Here is a 24,034-nt window from a genome sequence, read left to right on the forward strand (position 1 = left end):
AGAGACGTAACATTACCGTCAGTGTGACTCACTTCCTTTACTCAGCGCCGTGAGCCAGCGCTGACTGGCTCCCTGCAAGGGCGACACCCCGCCCGGCCCAAATATGGGCAGTCAAGGTGAACAGCTGCGTGGGGTTTTCACTCTGTTACAGTATGTTCGTGCCTATAAATCACAACGATAATTGCGCAATCCTGTGATGGCATTTGATGTAGTATCCTTGTTTATCCTTTATTGTGATAATTATTATAATTATTTTTGTGTGTGGCAGCAGTGAGGTTATTTATTTTAGATTAGGAGCAAGGCACCTTTTACCAATTCTGTGTATGTTGTAATTAATTCCTCAATTAATGGTTGTATAATTTATAAGAACACGTTTTTGTTTGCCAAGTTGTAAAAAAACAAGGGTGTAACAATACTCAGATCTTTTATTAAAGTAAAACTAGAATTACCACAATGTAAAGCTAGTCTATTATAGTAAACGTTAATACACATTTTGTACATTAAAACCTTCACATAAGTAAAACATTAAATAAACCATATCTGTGATATTATACTGAATTCTTTATGTAATGGTATGGTGGGCGCAGTAACTCATTCCGTAAAGCTTAGACTGCGGACTGGAGGGGCGCCGATTCGAATCCAGCTCGGACCTGAGTTGTGGAGCGTGGATAGTGGTGCCAGTTCACCTCCTGGGTACTGCCGAAGGAGGCCTTGAGTAAGCCCCTGAAGTCCCAAATGTGTATTAATTGAATCTGGAAAGTGCACAGTGGTACAGCTGTCAAATCAAAGGAGTGAAGTAAAAAGTAATTTTTTTCCCTTTGAAATCAAGTGGGGAAGTAGCAGAAAAGAAAAAATACTTGAGAAAAGTACCTCAAAATTTTACTTAAATTCAGAACTTGAGTAAATGTACATGACATCACTGGCGAAAAAAATCATTTGTCTGGTGTTCGCCTTGGTTATTCTGTCATAAAGTGCCTATTAAAAACACACTTGCACAAAACACAAGAAAACAAAAAAATTCAGTCCAACATGGGACCTGGTCATGCAGAGACAGAACGTGTAAATATGAAATAGTATGAGGAGTTATAGAATTGAAGCATGACACAGAATGGAAACACTAAAAGTTATTATAACTTGTGTATTTAATAGTGTTGGGTAGAAGTACTCAGATCCTTTACTTAAGCAGAAGTATTAATTAGGCTACTACTTTTACTTAACTTTCTACTTCTACTACACTATCTGTTGTCTGTCACATGTAACAATCCTACATTCAAAAGTTTACTCAACATAACGAGCTAAAGCTTCAATTTCAAAATGTATACTTACAGTGTGAAACTCAAGTAGTTTAATAAATGCAGTATATAGTACAAATATTGTAATGCAGTATAAAGTACAAATATTGTAGCTGGATCAAGTGGAGCAAACTACTTTTTATGTTAGGCTATACTAGATTGTTCGGTAGTCTCATCTACATCATTGTATCCCGTTTTAATTGTTACTTTTTGTTTTGGAGGTAAAATTAAATAATAAAATATTCCTGCTAAGTAACCAATAACTATAGCTGCCAAAAAGTCAGTAAAAAGTGCAATATTTTCCTGCTATGTAGCAGAGTAGATGTATAAAAATGCAACTGGAAATACGTCAAGAAAGTACTTAAGTACTTTAGAAAATATACATAGTTAATTAAATTAAATTAAATTAAATTTATATAGCGCCAAATCACAATAACAGTTATCTCAGAGCGTTTTTCATAAAAGAGCAGGTCTAGACTGTACAGAAGCCCGACAATTCCAACCAAGAGGAAGCACTAGGCAACAGAGGCAAAGAAAAACTTCCTTTTAACTTTGCCATTAGTACAATTTACAAAAACAGTGCAGTTATAAATGTTGCTAATCCATCAGTAAATACTGATGCTTTCTAATAACCATTAAATCTGCAGTCTATCTATCTGTCTATATGTAGAAATAGAATATATAATAATAATTAATTGCTGGGTTGTTGGAGCACTATAACAACAGTATAACAATGCATCATATTTCATAAGCCAATCAAATGTTTTGTATGTACAATCTGAATTTGCAATAAAATATGAGAGCCTCAAAATTGTACAATTGTATGAAAGTACAATTCTTGAGTAAATGTCGGTTACGTAGTTATATTATATCGATCCATGTGTTTGCGTTTCACTTCAGACCAGACAGTGTTTGTTTGTCTATGCGATCACTAGAGGGCAGGCTGGTTTCTTTTCTCAAAATGTTTCCAGTTAAAAATGTTGGTTACATGTTTCTTAAAGCATGTAGTAAGTTCTGCAGTCTCATGTGGTCGCCTAGGAGAAATAAAGTAAACATTTAATGACAAGTTATTGGCTGATTATTATATCAAGACTTTCGGGCGCCTCTTTCATTTCTCCTATCCTCCTTTCTATGTGTTACACATTCCTTTCCTTTCTTTCATTTACTCATTAATCACTTGGCTTCTTTGTTTGTCCATTTGGACTTTTGTTTGCTGTGAGAGATAGAAATAGATGGATAAAGAGAAAGAGAGGCATGACTGGCATGAGAGAGGTAGAAAGCATTGAAGAGTGGGTGTCTTTAGTATAGATTGGCATTGTTTTGACGACTGATGGACATTAAATTGCCTTTTCTGTCTTCCCTTCTGTATGTCTTTCTCACCCGTTTGCTGTTGTTGACATTTGCACTCCATCTCCTTGTGTTGAACCTCTGTAGGTAATTCCTGTTGTTAACCATAAGACTGATTCCATTACAGTCTAATTCATTTTCTCAAAGAATCACAGGTCGTTCTGCTTCTTTCTTTCTTTCTTTCTTTCTAATCCTGATACAGCTCCCCAGACCTCACAGCTTCTACCCAACTTTCTCCATCTGAAAACTATTGATTTTCCCCGTCAGTGTGTTATTTGTTGCTCTTCCAACACTGGCCAGTATTCTGCACTGATAATGGGAACCCAAACTGGGACATAATACAAACACACACAAACACACACACACTTCTAATGTACATATTTCTCACAAGTGTTGTGATTTTGTAGATAAGCGTTGGAAATGAAACCACTTGATCTCAAAATGTGATCGTTCTTTTTCAGGAGCAGCTTCTCTCTGAACACGCCTGGCAGTATCAATGAGGCCCACACGCATACACCACATGCAGCCTGCTTCGCCTTTAAAAACATATTGATTTCTCGCTTTCGCAGGGAGCTTAATGCGATCGATCGGCCAGGCCCTTTCAAGATCAGCGCCAGCATAAGCATCTCTTCCCCTAACACACATGCTGCCTGTTTCCCCTCAGGTAATGACTGTCCTTGGGCTTGGGGAATGGTTTGTCTGCATTAAGGGAGAGAAGTGTTTCTCGTTGCATCCAGTCTCTCTCCGTCCTCTCTGGTCGCCAATAATGTGGTTAAGTATGGAACATATATTTGCCTCTTTGATAAAAGATATGAGCAAATGCAGCACACACCTCTTCTGACCTTTATCATCTGCCCTCCCTCCCTCCTCCTCTTCACCTCTCACTGGGTCGATACCTATTTGTATTTGCAATGCATTAGACCAGTGTTCTCTTTGTAGATTGAAAAAGGTAGCTTTTCTCAGTTTAGCGCTTTGCAGGCAACTCACAGCAGGTAGACAGAAGCTTTTCATGAACATTTTACACCCTTTTCCTATTAAGGCATTTTTAAGATCAGTGTAATCACATTAATCGGTCAGGTTAGTTCTTAAAACAGCAGAAATTCAGAAATTATTCTAATGCTGAATTAGATGCTGAGAAAATATGAGAGACACTCAGTCCCAGCTGCTTTAAATGCTGTACATGTTTGTTATAGAATCACAGAAACAGCCCTTCAACTGCTGTATGAGCAGTGTTTTTCAACCTGGGGGTATGAACCCTCCAAGAAGTCACGAGATGGTTAATAAGATAAGAAGAAAACTTCTTCTTCTTCTACTCCACAAAATTATGTTTGAGGGGCAACATTCACTCCTGACCTACTATTTATGTATTTACACATTAAGCAGTTACACAGCAACATTGTCATTCAGTTGGAGTCATGTTTCTGGCTACCTGGTGAATAAAAGTATAATATTTACTTTCTTTTAGCTCTGCTTTTGGTCTCCACCAACTCCTGAGGGAATACCTGGCTCTCTACCTGCTAAATGCTCCACTATGTTCACCAGCTAGCTGCTAACTGTGTCTGTCTGCTTCCTGCTGGGGCCTGAACACACCGCTGATGTGAGCAGAGGGGAAAACAGTGACATTGTTGGCCAAAGAATCAGAACAGAAAGCACAAAGATGCCATGAAGCTCTCTACAGGTGTAAGAAACTGCAGAGCTTTTTTATCCTCTAGAAGACATTGTCTGGCACACACGAGACAAAAGGTCAAGAACCAATGAGCTATGGTGAGAGGGACAAACAGATATTGCATTAATTCACACAATTGATATTTCTAATCTGTTAATTCCAGGTAAACACCATTTTTCACAAGTTTTTTCACTAATTCTTAAATAAGAATATTTGGAGAGAAAAGTCTCCCAGGCTTATTTCAGTTTTGCAGACGGCCCTTCTCTATCAGGGTTCAAGTGCTGTATGTGCAGGTCATGTTGATATTTTCCTTCCCTCGTGTTTTCTTTGTAGATAGAACAGCTTTACATCCACTCTTATATCTTGTTGATCTAAGCCTTAGACAGGATTAAGTCATCAAGAAAGTAATTTCTCACTAGATTTAATTTGGTTGGCGACTTTTTAATTGCCTATATTTCCGCCCCTCTCCTTGGTTCACATGGTTGCAGTCTAAACACATCGTAAATTACGTCTTTAACCAAGGGCATTAGGAATAAACAATACAATACAGAAAAGGATAAAGAATAATATAAGTAACAAATAAATCAATAATTGTTTAATAAATAGGCTATTAATTAAAAAAACAAGTTTCAAGTGATTCCTTGCTTTTACCAAACTTCTGCTTTCTATTCAAAAAGCTAATTGCTTTTCCTGTTTTTTAAAAATATTTTCAAAGATACAATCCCCTGAATCCCCCAGATTTTTTCCCATGCTCACTGCTCGTGTTTTGATACTCAAAAGTGAATGTGAAACATCCAGCTGTTGGGAAGTGAGCTGGAAAAGTCTGGGATTTACTGGGACTATCTTTGTTATGTATATTATCTCTTTGTTTAACTTCATAATACATTCTTTTTCCTGGTCTGTAATTTAAAAATAATTTCCCAAGAAGATACCTGGAAGGACAATGTTATTTGGTATTACATTTAGGGAAAGTATAGGGACTTCCTAAAGCCAATTAAATGTTAAATATGTCAGCGTATGTTGAATTATATGCTTTCCCGTTGACAAATTTAACATTTGAAGATTGTCCAGTTTACAGTAGCAACTAACTAGAATAAATTAACAGATTTTTGCCGTGATCAATAAGAAATTGCATAGTTTGTTCCAGGAATCTTAAGGAAATTACTCGAAAATGATCGATTATGTTTCCTATTACCAAAAAGCACAACTTAATGAAGGCACATTTGTCTGTTAGGGCTTTGGAAAAACTATCTAAATCTATTCTTTTATTTTCTGTTGTTTTGTTTCATCTTTTGCTTCAAAGTTACACAATGCCCTGCAGTGACATGCTACTTTGACATGTAAACGTGGTCATGAACCTGAAGTCTATTGTGCAAGCTCTGCTACTGCATACGTAAATGCTCAGGGAGTACTTCTATAATGTAGAACAATATAACATATGCAGGTCTGTACTGTGAGAGGCTCCGGGTGATTCAGTTTACCGTGTGTCCCCGCTGGACTCCGATTGAATCCTGCCAGAGCTCCTGACTCCCCTCTGTCTCCCCCTCTGCTGTCTCAACAATTAAATAAGTCAAGGTGAGTGTACTACCCACTCTTTCCTTTTTATAAAAAAAATGGCCAAATACATAAAAGCATAAGCTGGTGTAGTAGTCCACTCTATGACCCACGACGTGAACGAGTTGTCTTATTATGAAACATTTCACCTGAATGTCAGCCGTTACCTTGGAGATTCTGTGCCGATATGTGAGGTTCTGCTTAATGGTCTGACCTTAAGCTTGCACTTTCTCAACTGTACGCTTTCATGATGTTACAAACACATGGGCATAATTTATACAGCAAATCAATATTTCAACAGCAGTCTTTTCTTCTACCTTTCCCACTAACACATTAAATATGCTTTTAATATGGATTAATATGGATTCAGCCCTCAACAACAATGAGAAAACTTTCTCTCTCTTATTAAAATATGTTGGATGTTTATGCATTGTACATCTGATGTATTTCTTGAACTAATTTCCAAGTCTTCCACAGCCTTGAAACACCATTGACAAACCTTTCCCCTCCCCCATCTGCATTTCTCTCTCTGCCCCTTTTTGCCCCTCTGTTCCTGCTCTCTCTCTTTCTCTCTCTCTCCCTCTCTCTCTCTCTCTCTTTCTCTCCTGCAAGCTGTGTCTCCTTCCTGTGTGCTGGGGGGCCGGCAGAGGGGAAGTACACAGAGAAGGAAAAGCACTCTCTGAGTTCAAGTGCACGGGCTTAAAGACACAGCTGACTTCAACAAAGGGGAATATGACAAGGGGAAAACAGTGGTGGAAAGACAGAATAATGACCTATTGACAAGACAGTAATGTACACGGAGACAGTATAGGGGTCATTACACAAAAAAGGGGAGAATAAAAAAAAACGTGAACAGGAAAATGGAGAAAAAAAATGTCTCCTCCCCTTTTCCTCTCTCCACGTATACTCCTATTCCCTCCCACCTTCCTTTCTTTCAATCTCTGTCCCTCCCTCTCTCCTCTCCTTCATTCCTACCCTGCATGCATGCACACTCACTCACACACACACACACACACACACACACACACGCACGATGACTGATGCCTTCTCCCTCCTTCTCTTGCATTCTCCGTTTTCTCAGCTCTCTCTGCACCAGCCAGACTTTTGTGTGTTTGTCCTACGGTGGAACCTGTTCTGCATAGCTCCAGCACAACGCTGGAGGAGGAAAAAGTACTAATCCTGTACTTTTCCTCACGGTATTGATATCCGTTTGTCCATAAGGCATATTTCCATTCCAAAGTCCTGAGCGTGGAGGGGTGAAAGAAAAGAGAAATGGTGTCTGAGAAAAAGAAGATGGGGCAACAGCGGATAAAATGTGACGAGACTGGGAGTGAAATAGAGATGCAAGGCTCCAAGTCAAGACGGAAGGCACTAACTCGAGTGAGAGGAAGAGGGGACAGAGAGGAGGAATCAAGTTGGAATCGGGAAAGAAACGCGGGAAAAGGTAAAAAAAAAGAAAAGGGAGCTGACCTTTGCAACATAAGCTTTAATTCTCTTCTGTTATTTAGAAGGAAAAATATATTATGTACCCACATTATTTCTGTATTATCTTATCTCTTCTCGACTGTGTTGATCTCGGCTATGGTTTTTGTTGGTTGATTTTGTTGGTTTGTGTACATAAAGTCATTTTCCTTCCACACACATTTTTGCATGTCTCCACACCTCTCCCATAATCCGGCTATGCCTTTTATCTCCAATATATTCTTGACAGAATATGTATGTTTGCTGAAACAGATCAGTCAAGCTCAGAGTTAGTCAAAGACTCAGGCTGGTTTTGGGGCCCAGTTTTGGAGGACGAAGAGGAAGGAAGAACGGGGTCAGGGCACTCACTTTTGTGCCATTTTATTTGTCTATCACTAAATCTTTACATGTATTTAGTATTCTGCTAGAGAGGGTCTGTTTTTGCCCATTTTTTTTAGTTGCAGCTGAAATTAAACTGTTAACAAATGACACAAAGTATTTGAATAATCATCCTCCCTACTCTGGAATTGACACGTCCCACCCTCTACTTCCCCTTGCTGTTTGTTTGTAGTCTCAGTATGTGTCCCTGTTACACTGCACATGGCCAATCTGTATGTCTCTCAGCGTCCACTTACACCTAACTTACTGCTCTGAAAAACCTTTATAGTTTTGTGCCCATGCAGCTTTCACCTCATCCTTGCTGTCCTGTTTGTTCTCAGCCTAGACTCCATTGTTTAATATCAGCAAGTAACTGTGTGTTCCCCCGCATGTTCGCTTGAGACAAACAGTTAACCTTTATAGTTTTGTGCCCATGCAGCTTTCACCTCATCCTTGTGATATATTCTCCACCTATCCAAGCTCTTAACAAGCCTGTCCGTCTCCATGGAGACCTGAGATGAGCTCTCAGTCTCTGTGCCACCTGCATGCAAACAAACTCACAAAGATACCCCGGTTGCCTCTGTGCCAGGGTGCGCCATTTGGCAGAGGGCAGAAATAGGTTTTCCCTGATCGGTAGATCAAAGGTTGACTGCAGGGAAGATGGTAGTCTTGATGGTTGTGTCTGAATGCAGGTTTAACTCGAAGCTTAATAGAACCAGTGTCAGCCGACCTTGATGATTGGTGGCTGGTTTGCACCTGTAGACTGGGTTTAGCAAAGGCCGGCTAGCAGAGAAGGTTAATGTTCAACGTACATAGCTAGAACTAGTTAAGACTGAGCAATTAATTTAAAAAAAAATTTATGGTTTGTCAAACACTGACAAATTGTATTACATATGTTATCATAGTATCCTATGTATCGTGTCAAATACAGAGATGCTTAGTTGCTCATTGGTCTCATTCATGTGCACAGATCTTGACTTGTGCTTGGAGCCTTGAAGCTAAAAGATGAACTTGAGTAATGAAGTCACCTCAACCATTTGAATTCAAGTGAACACCATTAACTCCTTATTAATTTCAGCTATTCAGGCAATTAGCTATTTACCACATTCACGATTTTTTTTCAAAGCCCAAGCTGACCAACAGTTCAAACCCCAAAGATATTTCCTATCATGGAAAAGTAAGTAAAGCAACAACTATTCACATTTGAGAAGTCAGAAACAGTGAATTGTTTGCACTAAAAATATTTCTGCTGGATAACTATGCAGCATACTAACCTTAATGCCTGAATTAGTGAGCAGTGTGGTGTTATCCAGCAGTGGGAGCGTAATTTGGCACTTTATCCTGCACTAAAAGTGTAGTCACTACAGTTAATGTATCCACAGAGCTCATCGAGGTCAGCAGTTTAGAAGCTGTCTGTCTCCAGTGGCCCAAATACACCGGACAGCTGATAGACTTTCTTTTGGTATCAAACCACTTTTGTTTTAAATTTCTACACATATTCAGTTTTTTGTGTTGCATGAAATCCATGGTTACATGTGTTGATGCTTGTCAATGAAATAGCCTGCTGTTAGTTTGCACACAGCTTTGACCATTAATTATTTGAATGACAAATTCCTTCAAAAGGAACTTTAACATCAAGTGTTCGGCAACACTTTAAATAACTGGTTTGTACACATTTTATGAATCGAATCTTGCTCAATTTTCACAAACAAATTGAAAACTGAAACTAAGAAACGTTTAATGAATGAAGCCCAGTGATTTCTTTTGTGGCCTTAAGACACTTGATTATATCATAAGCTTGAACCATTTGAGCAGTTGAGGCATTCAGTACATCTCCAAAGCACCACTTCTTTGTTACAATACTGAATACTTTGGCAGAAATAATGGATTACCCTGGCTTATTGTACTGACAATGAATGTATCGGTTATTTAAAACCTCTTCAACTTGAGGCCACCACTTACTGATCCCAGCACATCAAAATTTTGTAGAGGAAGCCATTAATGTGTTTCACTTTATAAAAACGTAACTCGGCCTTCGCTATCAATTATGTAGCTCTGGTGTGAAAGAGACGGGAAAAGGGCCACACACAACAGGCAGTGAGCGGGGCCTGGTGTGGAGAGAAAGCACTGCGCCATGTGACCACTGTGGATGTACTAACACTCTCTCACGGTCTGAGTGAGAGCTATTCCCCCTGGACTCAGTGTTCCAGTTGCATCAGTGTTTGTCTGCCTTCTCTAGGACATGGGGCTGAAATGGGGCTGGAGCTGAGACAGCTCCATCTGGATACCCATAGGGCTTTCCTACTTCATAAGCATCATAAGCACAGTGCTGATAATGTTTTTCTCTATCGCAAACAGTACAAAGTTTTACCACTTTTGATCTCTGGCTGAGTGAAGTTCTTGTATTCTTCTATTTTGTTCCAGTTGCAGGAGGTTCATGTCTTCATATTATTGTCAGTTGCTGGGCAATGTTGATATAGTGTAAGATGATTACGGTAGATGCTTTTGTCTACGTTGATACAATTTTAGACATTTTGAAATGTTGCGCTTTTGAATCCACTGCGTTTATCTGACAGTTATAGTTGCTAATTACTTAAACATGTGGTTATTTTATAAATATGCTGCATTGTTATAGATTAAACCACCCAATGTTATAATGATATACATTGACAAGCTCTTTACATATTAATACATAAATTACAATTATAATCCAATATCATAAAATATACAATAATATAATACTCGGCCATTCGGTATTATTAGTACTTTTACTTTTGATACTAGAATATTTTGTTACTTTGCATATATTTAAAGTAGAGTACTCCAACCTTTACTTAAGTAGAAGATAAAAACACATCTTCCACTGGTAAATAGTGTCTTTTGCTGATCTTTGACACTTCTGTGCTTGATTATACTCAGTATATGCTACACAGTACTTACAAACATGCCAAATCTATCTTTTGAGGTACTTTAGAAACAGTGCCGCCATTACATACACTCAACTCAGTCAGTTTCGGCTTCATGGGAGCCTAAGGTCTAAAACTTGTAGTCAAGTCAATTTTATTTACATGGCTCAATATCACAAATCACAAATTTGCCTCAAGGGGCTTTCCAACATGTACAGCATAGGACACCTTCTGTCCTACCAAACTGTTCAAGTCAAATCTGGTCAAGAACCTTTGTTGCCCCTCTCTCTCCCCACATTTCCTGTCTACCTTGTGAACAAATGCTATTAATTAAAGTAAAACAACACTCCAAAAAGCAATCTAAAAAAATAACACACATAGAAACACATTTATTAGAAAAATCCAGCTGGCCTCTAACTTGATACATTATATCCCCAAAACAAGCAGGTTTTTACTGAACATTGAATGGTTACTAAAAGTAAATTTATTTTACACTTAAGTATGTTTTTTATGTAAATATCTGTACATGATCGGTCTGAATCTCAAAATTGTACTGCTCAAGAGAGCAGATATACATCCCCCCTCTGCAACAGACCCAAACGTTCTCCTTGTTTGCCTTAATACAATTGTGATCTGTGTGGGCATGAGTCTCTCTCCACAGTCAACTGATAGCCTAGATCATGTTATGTGATTTCTGGGTGTTGGAGTACAAATTACCACTAGCTGTACTGGGTTCAATATTATAATTTTTTTTTTCTGCTTTGCCACTGCAGTGTGTTAAATATAACCGAGTTGATATCAATGAATAATTTCCTCATGGCGGGGCCAGGTGGCTGCCTTCAGATGCATTCAGATGGAGGCAGAGGTGGTGAGGTGGGGGTTAATATTTGCAGGCTGTAGGAATGTGTTTGGAGTCAGCAGTGAGAATTCCTCAGTTCTCCATTAGTAGGTCTCAGCGTTGCCTCTTACTTCACCAAACTATCTCATTCCCCTCTTTTCCCTCTTCCCCCGTGTCTCTGTCTCCCTCTGCCTCTGCCGCTCCATCTCGCATTTGATCTCTGTCTTTGTCACCACGTTCTATGTCTGTCTCGTTCTTGATTCGTGTCTTTTTCTTCTATGTTCTGTCTCAAGTTTGATCCTCACCATCTCCCCTCTCCTCTCAGGCTCTTTAGATGTCTGTGAGACATCTAAAGAGCCTCAGGAGTTGGGGGTTGGGTAAAAAGCGAGAGATAGTGAACCTGTGTGTGAGTGGGATAATTCTAGCACAAGGCTCTCTACAGCTGGCCTCTTAAGTACGTCAGTCATGTATGATTTATGGCATCAGGCATTGTCTATTCATATCTTCTCATGTGTTAGTTCAACAGTGGACCAGGAAATAGTCCCCACTTCCCCACGCAATCGCTGCTCGCATCGTATCAGATATCAGGATTGTCACTTACCTGTCTTGCTCGTGTAAAGTCAAGACAGGTAGCTTATAGCTTAGCACAATGACTAGCAACAGGGGGAAAGCTAGCGTCTGTTTGAAGGTGACAAATCCCTTTTTTTGTGGATTAAACAAACATGTGTTAATCACTTAGCTTTGGATACGCTTGTAGGTATATTTTGTTCCCTTTGAACTGTTTGCACTTGTTTCCAGTCTTTGTACTAAGCTAACTGCTCAATGTAGCTTTTTCATTTATCAAGCAAATTGCCAAACATAATTTTTAATACCTTTCACTCTCATCACTCTTTGTATGTCTATCTATCTATTTATCTATATATTAATATATAGATAAATATATATATATAAACTTATATATATATATATATATAAAAACTTATATATATAACTTGTTTTGTATACAAAACAAGTTATTTATCAGTCGTTTGAAAAATAATGGAACAAGTGAATAATGAGCCATAAAACAGTATATAGTTTGTAAATGAAGGCTTTAAGTGTCACTTTGTCTCCTCTGGTAGCATATGGATGGCTCTCCATTATCCTTTGCTGTGATACGCGTGCTCTGCAGTGGCGTCGGAGGTGTCAGCTACCCGCGTCACACAACGGCACCCTTGAGTGTGCCAGCTCTCTGGTGCCAGACAGAGAGGAGGAGAGAGTATGACACAGAGGAGGAGAGGTGGGTACGGTGTGAAGACAGAAGGGGGGAAAAAGACGAAGGTGTAAAGAAACAAGCCATCTTTGAGGTAGAGACAAGTGGGTGAAAAAGCAAGAGAGAAAGCATCTGAGGGAGCAAGGAAGGAAAAAGGAAGGTGATGGGGAGGAGGAAGAGGAACCATTTGTTTATTGTCTGTCTGCTCTGTGAATTATTAGAAAATAATCAGCACCCTGAGGAGTTCCTAAGCAATAAGAATGAGTATGCTTGTGTATATCTACTGGTTGAAGTGAAGTGACACATCAATATATAAAATATCACAGCAAACAAACTTTCAAAGATTCAGAAGTGAGTAGTGGACATAAAACCTCGTCATTGCTGGCTGTTCTTTGGTCAGCGTGGGTCGTCATCTGTAAGATGAAAGGAGAGGCTGCGGGTGGTTGCTTCCACAGAGGGATAGAAAGGTCAGGAAGTGGCCCCAGCACAAACACCAGACTCATTGTTCAAGTTCAAGGTAACACTGAATGTGGTTCTCATTCACTTAGCTCAGCCCTCCCTCCTCTGATAATCTGCTGTTTCTAAAAGAGTCGTAATTAGAGGAAAGCACTGTCTTTGGTAACGTCTAACATTGGTGTCATGACATTGGTGTCATGACATTGGTGTCATGCTGTTATAATTGTTAACAAATTATGTCAATTTAATGTATTTAATCAGGGGTGGTGTGGACTGGGCGTAGCATTGCTGGCTGTTTGGTTTAAAAGAAATAGCTGGAATGTATCTTAAAATATTGTGTGTGTGTGTGTGTGTGTGTGTGTTTATTGTACTATGCTCGTGGGGTCCAAAAACCCAGGATTTAATATACTTATGGTGACCAACCAGCTTTAAAGGGCAGTTTGAGGTTTAAGACTTGGCTTTAGTGTTCATGTTAGAATTATGTTAAGGTTAGGGTTAGGGCAAGGGTTAAGTTAGCTAAGGAATGCATTAAGTCAAGGAGATGTCCCCAGTGTGTGGTTGTGCTCGCACGTGGCCAGTGCTCAGGTGTGTCCACTCTCTGCCCTCTCAGACAATGAACAAGGTCACCGCCAGAGGGTCAGATCTCAGGGCAGGGTTTCCCCTCCTCCACCTCTAACAGCCTCCCTACCTCTCAGTTGTGTCTGTTCGGTCGTCCGCTGCTTATTAACTCGTCACAGGGGATTTTCTGTTTGCCTTCTTCGCTGCCCTGTTCCTGTTCAAAATGGAACAGCACCCCCCCCCCTTTTTTTTTTTACAAAACATAAATAATTAAATCCTTAATGTTTATTGTGCTCAATATGCAAACTATCTACCTAAAAGTTGTAACTACATGCTACCAATTAGTCAGAGCACAACTAAACTACCTACAGTGCCAAACCTCTGGGAAGTCCATGCACTGTAATTGATGACTTTGTGCTCTCAATGAACACCGCACAACACACACACAAACACACACACACACATATACGCACATATACACACAAACACATAATTCAGAGTCTGACTCACCCCCTTTAACAGATAGTCAATAACAATACAGGAATGATTAATCAGTCCCGCTGTGGCCCCTCCCACTCTACTCACCACCTTCCACTCTCTCTTCTCAACCCCACTCACCCTCTCTCAGCTTAGTATTGATCTGAATGCATTTGCTTCCCATTTATCCGTTCTCCCCCTCCCCCATCACGTAAACACTGCCACTGCATTGAGCGGTCACAAAGAACCTTTTACACAGGAGTGTCTCCTGTGTGCACAAACAACACACACTCACAGGCGCGTGCACGTGCAGCAGCGGCAAACATACATGCATACCATCTGATACCCCATAGGTACTACACTTATCTGCATTGCACGGATGGATTTAGCTTGATTATTCTGCGGTGATTTTCATAGTGCAGGTGCATTATGTGTGTGTATTAGTGTTTGCATGTTGTCCACACATAAGCCTCAACACAAGGCAGCATTCTTAAAGGTTTGACTGACAGCTCATTGAACCCCCTGCTTTCCCCCTTACCATTCTGGTTGGTGGCACACATGTTACCATGACACCAGACTGTTTTGTCTGCCCTTTGACCTCTTTAAGGGGTGCTGTGGTCAATCAGGCATCACATGTGAGGGGCAAATAGAAGGGAGGAGAGGGAGGGGGATGCATTTCCTCTGTAAAAAGGAGGTTACAAAAGGTTCCTCTATACATCCGCTTTGTACAGAACAGAAGGTGGGGAGCCTTCAAGAGGCTCGCAGTGAAACAAAGACACATGTGCACATACAGACATGGCAGCGCTTTGCGAGGGTAAATGAACTAGGCTGGAGCTCCCAGGGGGTGGGGAGTTATTATGCTCATTGTGTCTAAAGCTGTTTGGCTGCTTCTTTTGAAGTTATATTTATCAAACCGGAGCAGGAGGCTTAGCACTCCAAGCTGGTGCATTGCTTTGTCCACACTACAGAACGCATGTGCGCACTGAGATGGCTTTCAGATATCATGATTTAAACAACCTCAAATGTTGATCTAAAAAAATAACATGAAACAGAATGTCACGTTACAGTGTACACTGAAATCATAGCGTCTAATTGAGTTGTAATCCTTGCGGCAAAGAGCAAACAAGTATGTAAGTTTGGTAAACATCCAAACATTTATTAATGGCAGCACTCAAAAAGCAAAGCAAAACATTTGAGCTTTGAGTGCAGCTTTTTAAATTAGGCTAATTATAATGTAATTTATTCTGCAGCGTGAACAGTTGGTCCCTCTACTCTGTGTGTCAGAATTATTACAAAAGTTAGACATTGATTCATCTCTTGTTGTATTTTATGTGATGATAATTGGTTATTTAATTGCATCATTTGGGCTGCAGCTGATTATTCCAGTTTATGTATTTAATATTCCCAAAGTGGCATTTTGGAGCTGATGCTGTTCATGCTTCATGAGTAAGTCGGTAGCGTGGTCTTGTCCACTGACACTTCAGCTGTTGCAGAGACTGAACCTGCGACCTCTTGGTTAAACAGTCTTTCTATTCACAAGGCCAGCTTGTCTTCCTCTAACGTGTGTGTGTGTGTGTGTGTGTGTGTGTGTGTGTGTGTGTGTGTGTGTGTGTGTGTGTGTTTCAGTCAGCCTCCGCTTCATGTCTGAGGAATCCCTGGCATACTTTGACAAGGGAATAAACTCAAGGTAACAAATTTTTCTTTCATTCATTTCACTTATCCATCCATCTACAATGTAAACTTAAGCTCACACACACACACACACACACACACACACACACACACACACATGCGCGTACCTGTATCAGTGCATTCACAGTAATTTAGAATACGTAACACATGCACATTTTATATGTTCTGTTGTATCTATTTGTTTAATTGTTTTAACCATCATCATTTAACCATACATCTGTTGCGTTTCTTTTTCGTATGCAACAATATTTATCTGTATTGTCCCTGTTAAATATACACTCAAATTAAATACTGGCAGATAATTGACTGATTGATTCAAACTTTTGGCAACTAATAAAAGTGTCACAATGTCGTGAAATTCCACTGATTTAATCCACTTATTATCAGGACTTTGAAAAAAAACTTAAACAAAACTTGCACCGACAGTACTTTTCATTTGTTCTTTTCATTTGTTCTGCTCCTCAATGCTTTAGCTGTATGTATTGCATCACTATAAACTGTTAGATTTGAGAAACTTTGATAGAGATGTATTTACCTACTTCCTTTTAGTCTTCTAGCAGGTATCTGTCACACTGGTACACTGCTTTCCATTCACTGAAATCAGAAAAATGTTATTTTGTTCTCTATTGTCCACACATTAACCTCACACGTTATTACACCATGCATTTTCAGCGAAAAGTTCAAATGAGTGTGTCCACCAAAATTCAACCATCGTCTCTGTATCTCAAATTACTTTTTTAAAAGGCTGTAAGCCAAAGGACTAGCCCTGCAAAAATGAAAACACACACACATACGAACATTTGTTGTCTGATTTAAGCCTTTGGATGTAATGCCATAAAGAGCTTTTATCTTAAGTGGATTATTTGGCAAGAAATGATCTCACAAGGTAATTAAAGGTTATCAAGTCGTGTTTATCCAAAAATTCAATAATGCTTGCACACAGTCAGTTAATGCTCCAGCTGCCCAGGTACTATAGAAAAGCTAAGATCTCAAACTAATTTATGACTCATCTAAAATTAGATTTTTATACTGAAATACAAAAGTATGATATAAGATGCAACCACATTTCAGGATGCTACTTTCTTCTGTGCTGCTTTATTTGGCAAAATAGTTTTTTGTTACCGGACAACCTCACCATGCACACACACAAACACACACAGATAAATTCTTCCATCATGCATTTGATTGGAAACTTTGAAAGGGAGGCGCTGCGAGAGGCCAGATACACGCCAATCCTAGCATATGTAAATTGACAGCTGTGCCATAGCAACAGTTTGGCTAGTTGCCAGGGTGTTGGGGTTGCCAGGCAAAAGGTTCCCATGGCAACATTCATTTTGCCATCTCTGTATACGAGGCTGGCGTCAACCAAAGAAGATTAGTGTAGGATGGAGCATTGCTCTCACCTGGGAAGAACACATGCATATTTCAGCAGATTAGAGCCGCGCTCTCTAAAATTACAAACATTACGGCAATGTAACCCTTGTTTGGAGATGTGGCATAGGTGATAGACACATGTTTGATATTGAAACCGGGCAGCTTTGGCACATGCTGAAAATAAGCTGGTACTGTAGATTCAGCCTAGAGAGGTATTTTCCATCTTTCTGTTTCCCCTGAGTTGCATCATCTTTATTTCATCGCACACAGTATAAAATCAGTGAAAGTGAAATTGCCTTGTTGTGCAGTGAATCTGTGAATTTTTTTACATGGCTTTATTAAGGATTGTAACCATTAAGTGACATCCATCAAAGTGTGTCACTGTATATGGATGATGATCAAAGTATGAGAGGAATTTGGAACTTGACATGAGACGCCCCATTTATGAATCACCCCAGACGTTTTTCATAGTGGAGTAGTCTTTCACCGCTTAGACACTCAGACAGGCCTGCTTGGGGGTGGAGGAAGGGAGAGAGAAAGAAAGAGCAAGAGAAAGAAGGATAGCTGACATTGGCACAATTACACTGCATTTCTGCGTGATTTGACTGTGAAAATATTGCACACGTAGGGCATGAAGTAGAGGAGGTTGTGGGTATGAAAAAAACAGCCTGGTTGGCATGTGTGGATAGAGAAGGCAGGAGGGGGTATGAAGACAGAGAGTGGTTAAAAGGGTAAGAAATGGGAAATGGGGACCCTTGAGGGCTGAAGCAGAGAAAAGGTTGAGTGAAGAGAGGGAGGCGAGGAGGTCAGGAGGAGGGGGGTGCACTCTGGGACAGGAGAGAGAAAGGGGCTGGGAGTAGCAGAAAAAGGAGAATTAGGACTCTAAACACATGCCAAAAAAGGAAGGAGGCGGAGAAACAGGAAGCAAATTCACCTGGTAACATTTTTACAGTTACACTGGCATGTTGCCCACTTGGCTAAGATCGTCTATGTAGTTTCTTCTTCTCCATGTCTCTCTATTCTCACAAACATTTTTAATCCATAGTTGCAAAGTTTGAAAGATAGATGCGTTCCATTTCTGTATCTTAGTGCTTCTCTGTCGGATTGAATTCATAAAATCCCAGATGCCAAGCAACGTTTTGATGCAGAGAATGCAGAGTTTCCACATACTTCTCGCTTTTGTCAGTGCTGCAAACTTTTTAGAATATTTACAATTCGTTAATCATCTTTATATTGATGGCATTTGTTAACATATTACTATTTTGTTCTGCTGAAACTCTTGAAATGGCATTTGCATCGCATATCATCTTGTCCCAGTTACGTCTGAATCTGTGCTCAGAGTAACTTAACACTCCTGGGCTTGCAGCCGTTGGAATGTAACATTGTGCCAACAAACGTGGTACTGTAGCATGCAACATTTACGACTCCTGCAGAGGGGATTCACAGACCAAAAAAAGTTTTTGTGAAGTAATTTTTCTTTCACTTGGTGTGACATGAAGGAAATTCCATTTTGACTGTGTAGCCAGAAGTCACACAGATTTAGATATCACAGCTGACAGCTGACTTAATGGTGATGACAGTGTTATGGCAGATGGCATTAAACTCCCATGAAAACCTGTCAGCTATTAAGTAGAATCAGACATCTGATTTGGATGAAATATTGCAGTGTGTTAATGTATGAAAGTGCAAACCCAAACAATATGATTTAATAACAAGTTGGATGCAATAAAAGCTGGTGATTTAAAAAAAAATGTTTATGAGGGAAGAAGATATGAATTTTAGTCATTGCTTTCCAGGATGTGATAGGATAAGAAAGTGTGTACTTGTAACATCCTGTGTATAACAATGCTAGGATAGCCAAGCCCTGATTGTCCATAGACGGCATTTTGAAGTTTTCAATATCACTCTATTGCAGAATCTTGTGGCACTGTGTGTACAAAACACTGATGATGAGAAGGTAAAGAAGCAAGACGGAGTTTGGACAGTCACCAGTAGAGGGCAACAACTCCTTAGAAGTGGATGGAAAGACTATGAATGAACATAGGAAATGAAGCCTTTTGTAGTACTCACACCTGCATGAGAGGCTTAGATGTGTGAAAATGGATTTCTATAGTTCTGTTCCAGTGTTGGACCAGAATTTTAACGGCTTTGTCAAAGGCACAACTTTTGTGTCACATTTTGTGCATCCAGTCTTACAGCGTATTTGATTATATCAGCAGCCTCATGTTTGGCTCCACTGGCATCTCTCTGCATATATGCCTGCTCTGCGGCATATATGCCTTAAACCTAAGCTTCGCCAATGCAGCCATACCTTTGGCACCATAGCCACTGCATCACTCAGTACAGGCTCATCTCTAGGACCCCAAATCGTAGAGCAGTCCTACCAGCCCATGAGTCATGAAGGCAGATTTGCTCCCAGTGTTGCAGAATGGTAATGTGCATCTCTTCAGGCAAAACCATATCATTCAAACTCTTATTTTCCTCCAAACTGATGAAAAAAGACTAATTTATCTACTATAACCTCATACACAAATAGACATACACCACCAACTGAGCTCAATGGGAAGATCAAAGATCAAAGAAATAAAAAAACCCAGCATGAAGTAATTCTGAATGTCTCAATCTCAGCACCTGTTAAATGATTAAGTGAGAAGGACATTAACAATTTGAGTATATATGCTAACACAGAAAATAAGTGAGGCATGAGGTAATTGGTTGACCGGTAGGCAGAAGCCAGAGAGGTGTATGTAGAGCATGTGCATGGACACCTTCGTCCTGCTGGTGAAGATTTTGTCTGGAGAGCAGCTCTACAGTCTGTGCTCTGCAGTGTGAGGTAGTTGGTTGTATGGTTTCGCATAATAAACAGCACGGAGATAACTGTACAACCTTCTAGCTTTCCCTGCGGAGTCACTTCTTGCCACGTCTGATGTGTCCCCAACAGAGAGGTAAGTATATCTTGTTACTCCACCAGAGGATCACCTAGTGGTTAATGACATGACTCGCCCTTTTCAACTTTAACACCTTTTGGATACTGTGCCCTTGGGCAAAGTCTTAACTTCCCCACCACCAGCTTATGTGTCATTTTGTGTGCAACATTTGTCTGGACATGTTTGTCAGGAGGACCACCTGCTGCTTGACAGGTTGTCGGTTGTACACTGGCAATCAGTAGTTCCCCCTCAACAAAAATACCTTTAAGAGAGGAAACTGAACCTCCATTTTTATCCAAGATCCTACGTCAAGGTCAGAGAAGGGACTGTACAAAAGTTATTAGTGTAGAGAAGGGGGCTGAATTTATAGTTTCATTTTATTCATATTTTCTTTTTTATTCTTTTCCCCTTTCTTTGACTAGGAAACATAAGCCTCCATAACCCTCCCTCTAATAACTTAAGAGGGTAAGCTGACAAAGAAAATACATTTATGGTAAACAGCATTAAAAACATTTTGTCACTCCCTATTTTTGAGAAAAGGTCTGCTAAAAAAACAGTTAGTCACCGAATTCCGCCTGGATCTCGAGATGGGATTGTTTTCCCCTGTACATGGCCAAAGGTTAACTTTCTTCTTTTTCTGCCAATAACAGAAAAAAACAAATTATACTCTCACCCTTTGTTGCCCCCACCTCAATTTCCATACAGTTCCTAATGAAACACAATGCAACATATAACATAACATATCATACATATAAAATAAATACATTATACCCAGCCTCACTACGGAAATCAGGGACTGCCTGCCTGTGCTTGGCAGTCATTTGTGAGATCCATGTATTTTTTACAACAGGTAGAGGAGTCTCGTCTGCCTGGCATTATACTTTTACACACATGCCACAAATTCTTCCATGTTTCCACTTTATGCTGGCCTCTGCATCCACGCCAACACAGACTATCACAATCATTTTTCCAGTTTCATTACCCCACAACCTCCTCCCTTGCCCTCACTATGTAAGACTGGTAGTTGTGACAGAAGCCATCTGCAGTGCGTTATAGCCCGCTCTCCTCCCCCACTGGAAGTGGGGGGGAGCGTATATCAGAATTGTGCTGATTCGGCACTGTCAGTCGTAGCGTTCTTTATCTTCCACCGCACAACACTGCTCTCCTGCCAGAAGTTACAGCTGAATGTCTGACAGTTGCAAGGTGTGTGGGGAAAGGATAATGTACAATCTGCCCTGCCTCATTCTCACTCTCTCTCGCTCTCCCTATCATTCCCCAATATAATAAAGGATTGTTTATACCAGTGGCCGGTTTTACTTGGCTAATTTTCCACTGTGGCAGATGCTGCACACTGTGCATATGTGTGAGCAGATTTGTTGTACGAACATATTCACATGCATGCATGCTGCTCAAAAAAATGTCTTTCGAGGTTAGAACCATGACAAAAACGCCACAACCTCTCCCAACATCAAGTATCATGGGTTTCTTGAAACACCCTAAAAATTCTGACATCACTTTCTGCAAAGCACGGCTTAGCCCATTTTTTCTTTGCTCACATTCACTACTATGTAAACACAGGTGTGATAAGGACAAGTGTGCTGCCAAAAACGATGGTGTCTTCCGATATCTCGGGGTATAACTGAGATCTAGAGCATCCCGATTCTGAGACAGACATGGCAGACACCATCCCAGACTGATGATGTCATCCCTGTGAAGCACTCCCAGTGCTTTGTCTCTCAGTGGCACTGCAGAGTGCAGCCGCAGGCACACACACATACATACATACATACACACACACACCCAGACACGGACACACACACACACACCTGTATGTGACATTCTGCGGTTGTCACTCAGGATGGGACACTTATGTCTGGATTTTAAAGACAAATTTGTGTCCAGATAGCCGCTGTCTTGGAAAGACATACTCTAATGTAGTCTTCTGGCAGGACAGACAGAGGAGAGCAGGCAGAGACTCCTGCACTCAGTAATATATTCACAATCGCAATCTATGTGTTTTAAATGTACAGGAATTTGGCTTGGTGACATTATTGCAGGATCATATAGTATATATGTGCTGTGCATATTGCACAGGAACTCACATTCAAAGGGACAGTGCAGAACATGCTGTACACATCACAGCAGATAGTGTAAACACATTCACAATGTTCACAACGTCACAACGTGTTTCTATGTAAATTTAGGTGGCATGGCATTACAGTGTGATTGCGGATACAGAGGAGGATGTGAAGAGTCCTGTAGTGCATTGGATCTGTGAATAAGACAGTGATACAGAATAGGATCAAAGCGGGAAATATATTCAGCTGCACAGAGTATGTGTCTAGAATACCTGCAGCTGAAGTGACAGAGACTCGTCTATAGGCAGTGTGGGTACACAATGAATATTCATGAGGTATTATGAATATATAGTGTAGTGTTTTTATGCTAACCTACATTTCTGAAAGGTTGCATCCTCGTCTTGCATATTTATGAAACAGAAACCTCATCTGAATGTATTTTGAAAGAAGATGACGATGAGTTTGTCTTAATCGATTCCCATCTTTTGTACTGTAGTAATTGCTTTTCAGGGAGAGTGCCTTTTAAAATGAACTCTACATGCTATAAGAGATCAGTGTGCTTACTTGTCCTTGTTTATTTTTAATTTCATACTGGGTTTTTTGCGATATGTAAAAGACTAGCTCAATTGCCTCGTTAAGTCATCATGAAACACACTTCATTCAATCTCGGCAGAATCAAAATAAAACTCCCCAAAACCGCCTTGGTTAGTCTGTCCACTGTTCCAACAATCACCAACTCTGGGTTGGTCGAAATAAGCTCTTAATTCACTACATGCTGTTTTTCCTCACTGCCTCTCTCTGCCGTTGTTGGCCTCTTTGTGCGAACAAGAGTCATTGAGCAGAAGCTCTCACTCATTCTAAGACAGACCACTAAATTAGCTAAATAAAATGGCAAAAATCGCCGCCCCCCCCCCAAAAAAACACAACCGGAGATGGACTTTCTTTGATATTGGATTCATCCAATCACCCAACCCTATTTCATACCTTCATTATTTTAGCCAGGGTGTTAACTAACTGTCCATCAGAAACATGTTATCACAGGCCTCCGTCACTGCTTTAGGCCGCAAGCAGTGCGTTTTCTTTGTCAGTTTACCCTCATTTGCGCTAAATGTGTGACACATTGGTGATATTGTACAATATGGTCAGAACACTTTAGGGCCATTAATGATGCTTACACATCAAGTGTGTGTTTATGCTCCATCTCACAGAGCAGACAGCCAATCAGTGGCTCTAAATTAGATTTACTTTCAATTCTGAATTTCCCTCAGGGCCATATGATTCTGTTATCCAACATGCACAACTGCAACTCTCTGTCCTCTTGGAGGGTAGCACAAATATTAGAATATTTAGAACTGCCTTTGGGCGTGTGAACAGACTGAGCAACCCAGCCGAAATATTAAACGTGTAAAAATATCACAGAATTGAAAAATGTTACACAACATTAAATATGCACAACTGTTGCAATTTCTTTGTTTATGCATGCAACACAAAGAGTGCATGCAGCTTTTATCTTTTTTATCAGTATTTCATAGTGTTCAAACAGCCTCCATTTCAGCATCATTTGGATCCGTTTGGTGGGACCGAACTGCAAGCTGCAGATTGTCCTCCTCTGATGTTAAGCTGAATAATCAAGGCACATTCCTGTAATTGGCGAAGCTTTCCACGATGGGTTTATTTAGTGTGTTTGATGTCACTCCAGCTGCAATTTACACTTGTATTGGAGCAACGCCATAAATCCCGTAATCAATTTGATGATGGTATGATTGCTGTACACACAG

The 24,034-nt window shown here is 40.1% G+C and overlaps 1 protein-coding gene across 3 annotated transcripts in view; it reads left to right on the forward strand.

Annotated features, from left to right (window-relative positions):
• Positions 1 to 6,846: 6,846 nt before the first annotated feature.
• LOC119898326 (sperm acrosome membrane-associated protein 6) overlaps positions 6,847 to 24,034 on the forward strand; it is a 28,288-nt gene continuing 11,100 nt past the window's right edge. For 2 of the 3 annotated variants that reach the window (XM_038712533.1, XM_038712535.1), the window contains exons 1-2: positions 7,165 to 7,303; positions 15,812 to 15,872. Coding sequence is in view for 1 of the 3 variants with exons in the window: in XM_038712534.1 (XP_038568462.1) it covers positions 7,132 to 7,303 (172 nt within the window). In the remaining 2 variants the exon portion in view is untranslated. Of the gene's footprint in view, positions 7,304 to 15,811; positions 15,873 to 24,034 lie in introns of all 3 variants that reach the window. The other variant, XM_038712534.1, reaches the window with a different exon arrangement.

Source organism: Micropterus salmoides, unplaced genomic scaffold (assembly GCF_014851395.1).
Source record: "Micropterus salmoides isolate LMB-PRFRI ecotype aquatic unplaced genomic scaffold, ASM1485139v1 Ms_hic_scaffold_11, whole genome shotgun sequence".
Classification (NCBI taxonomy): domain Eukaryota; kingdom Metazoa; phylum Chordata; class Actinopteri; order Centrarchiformes; family Centrarchidae; genus Micropterus; species Micropterus salmoides.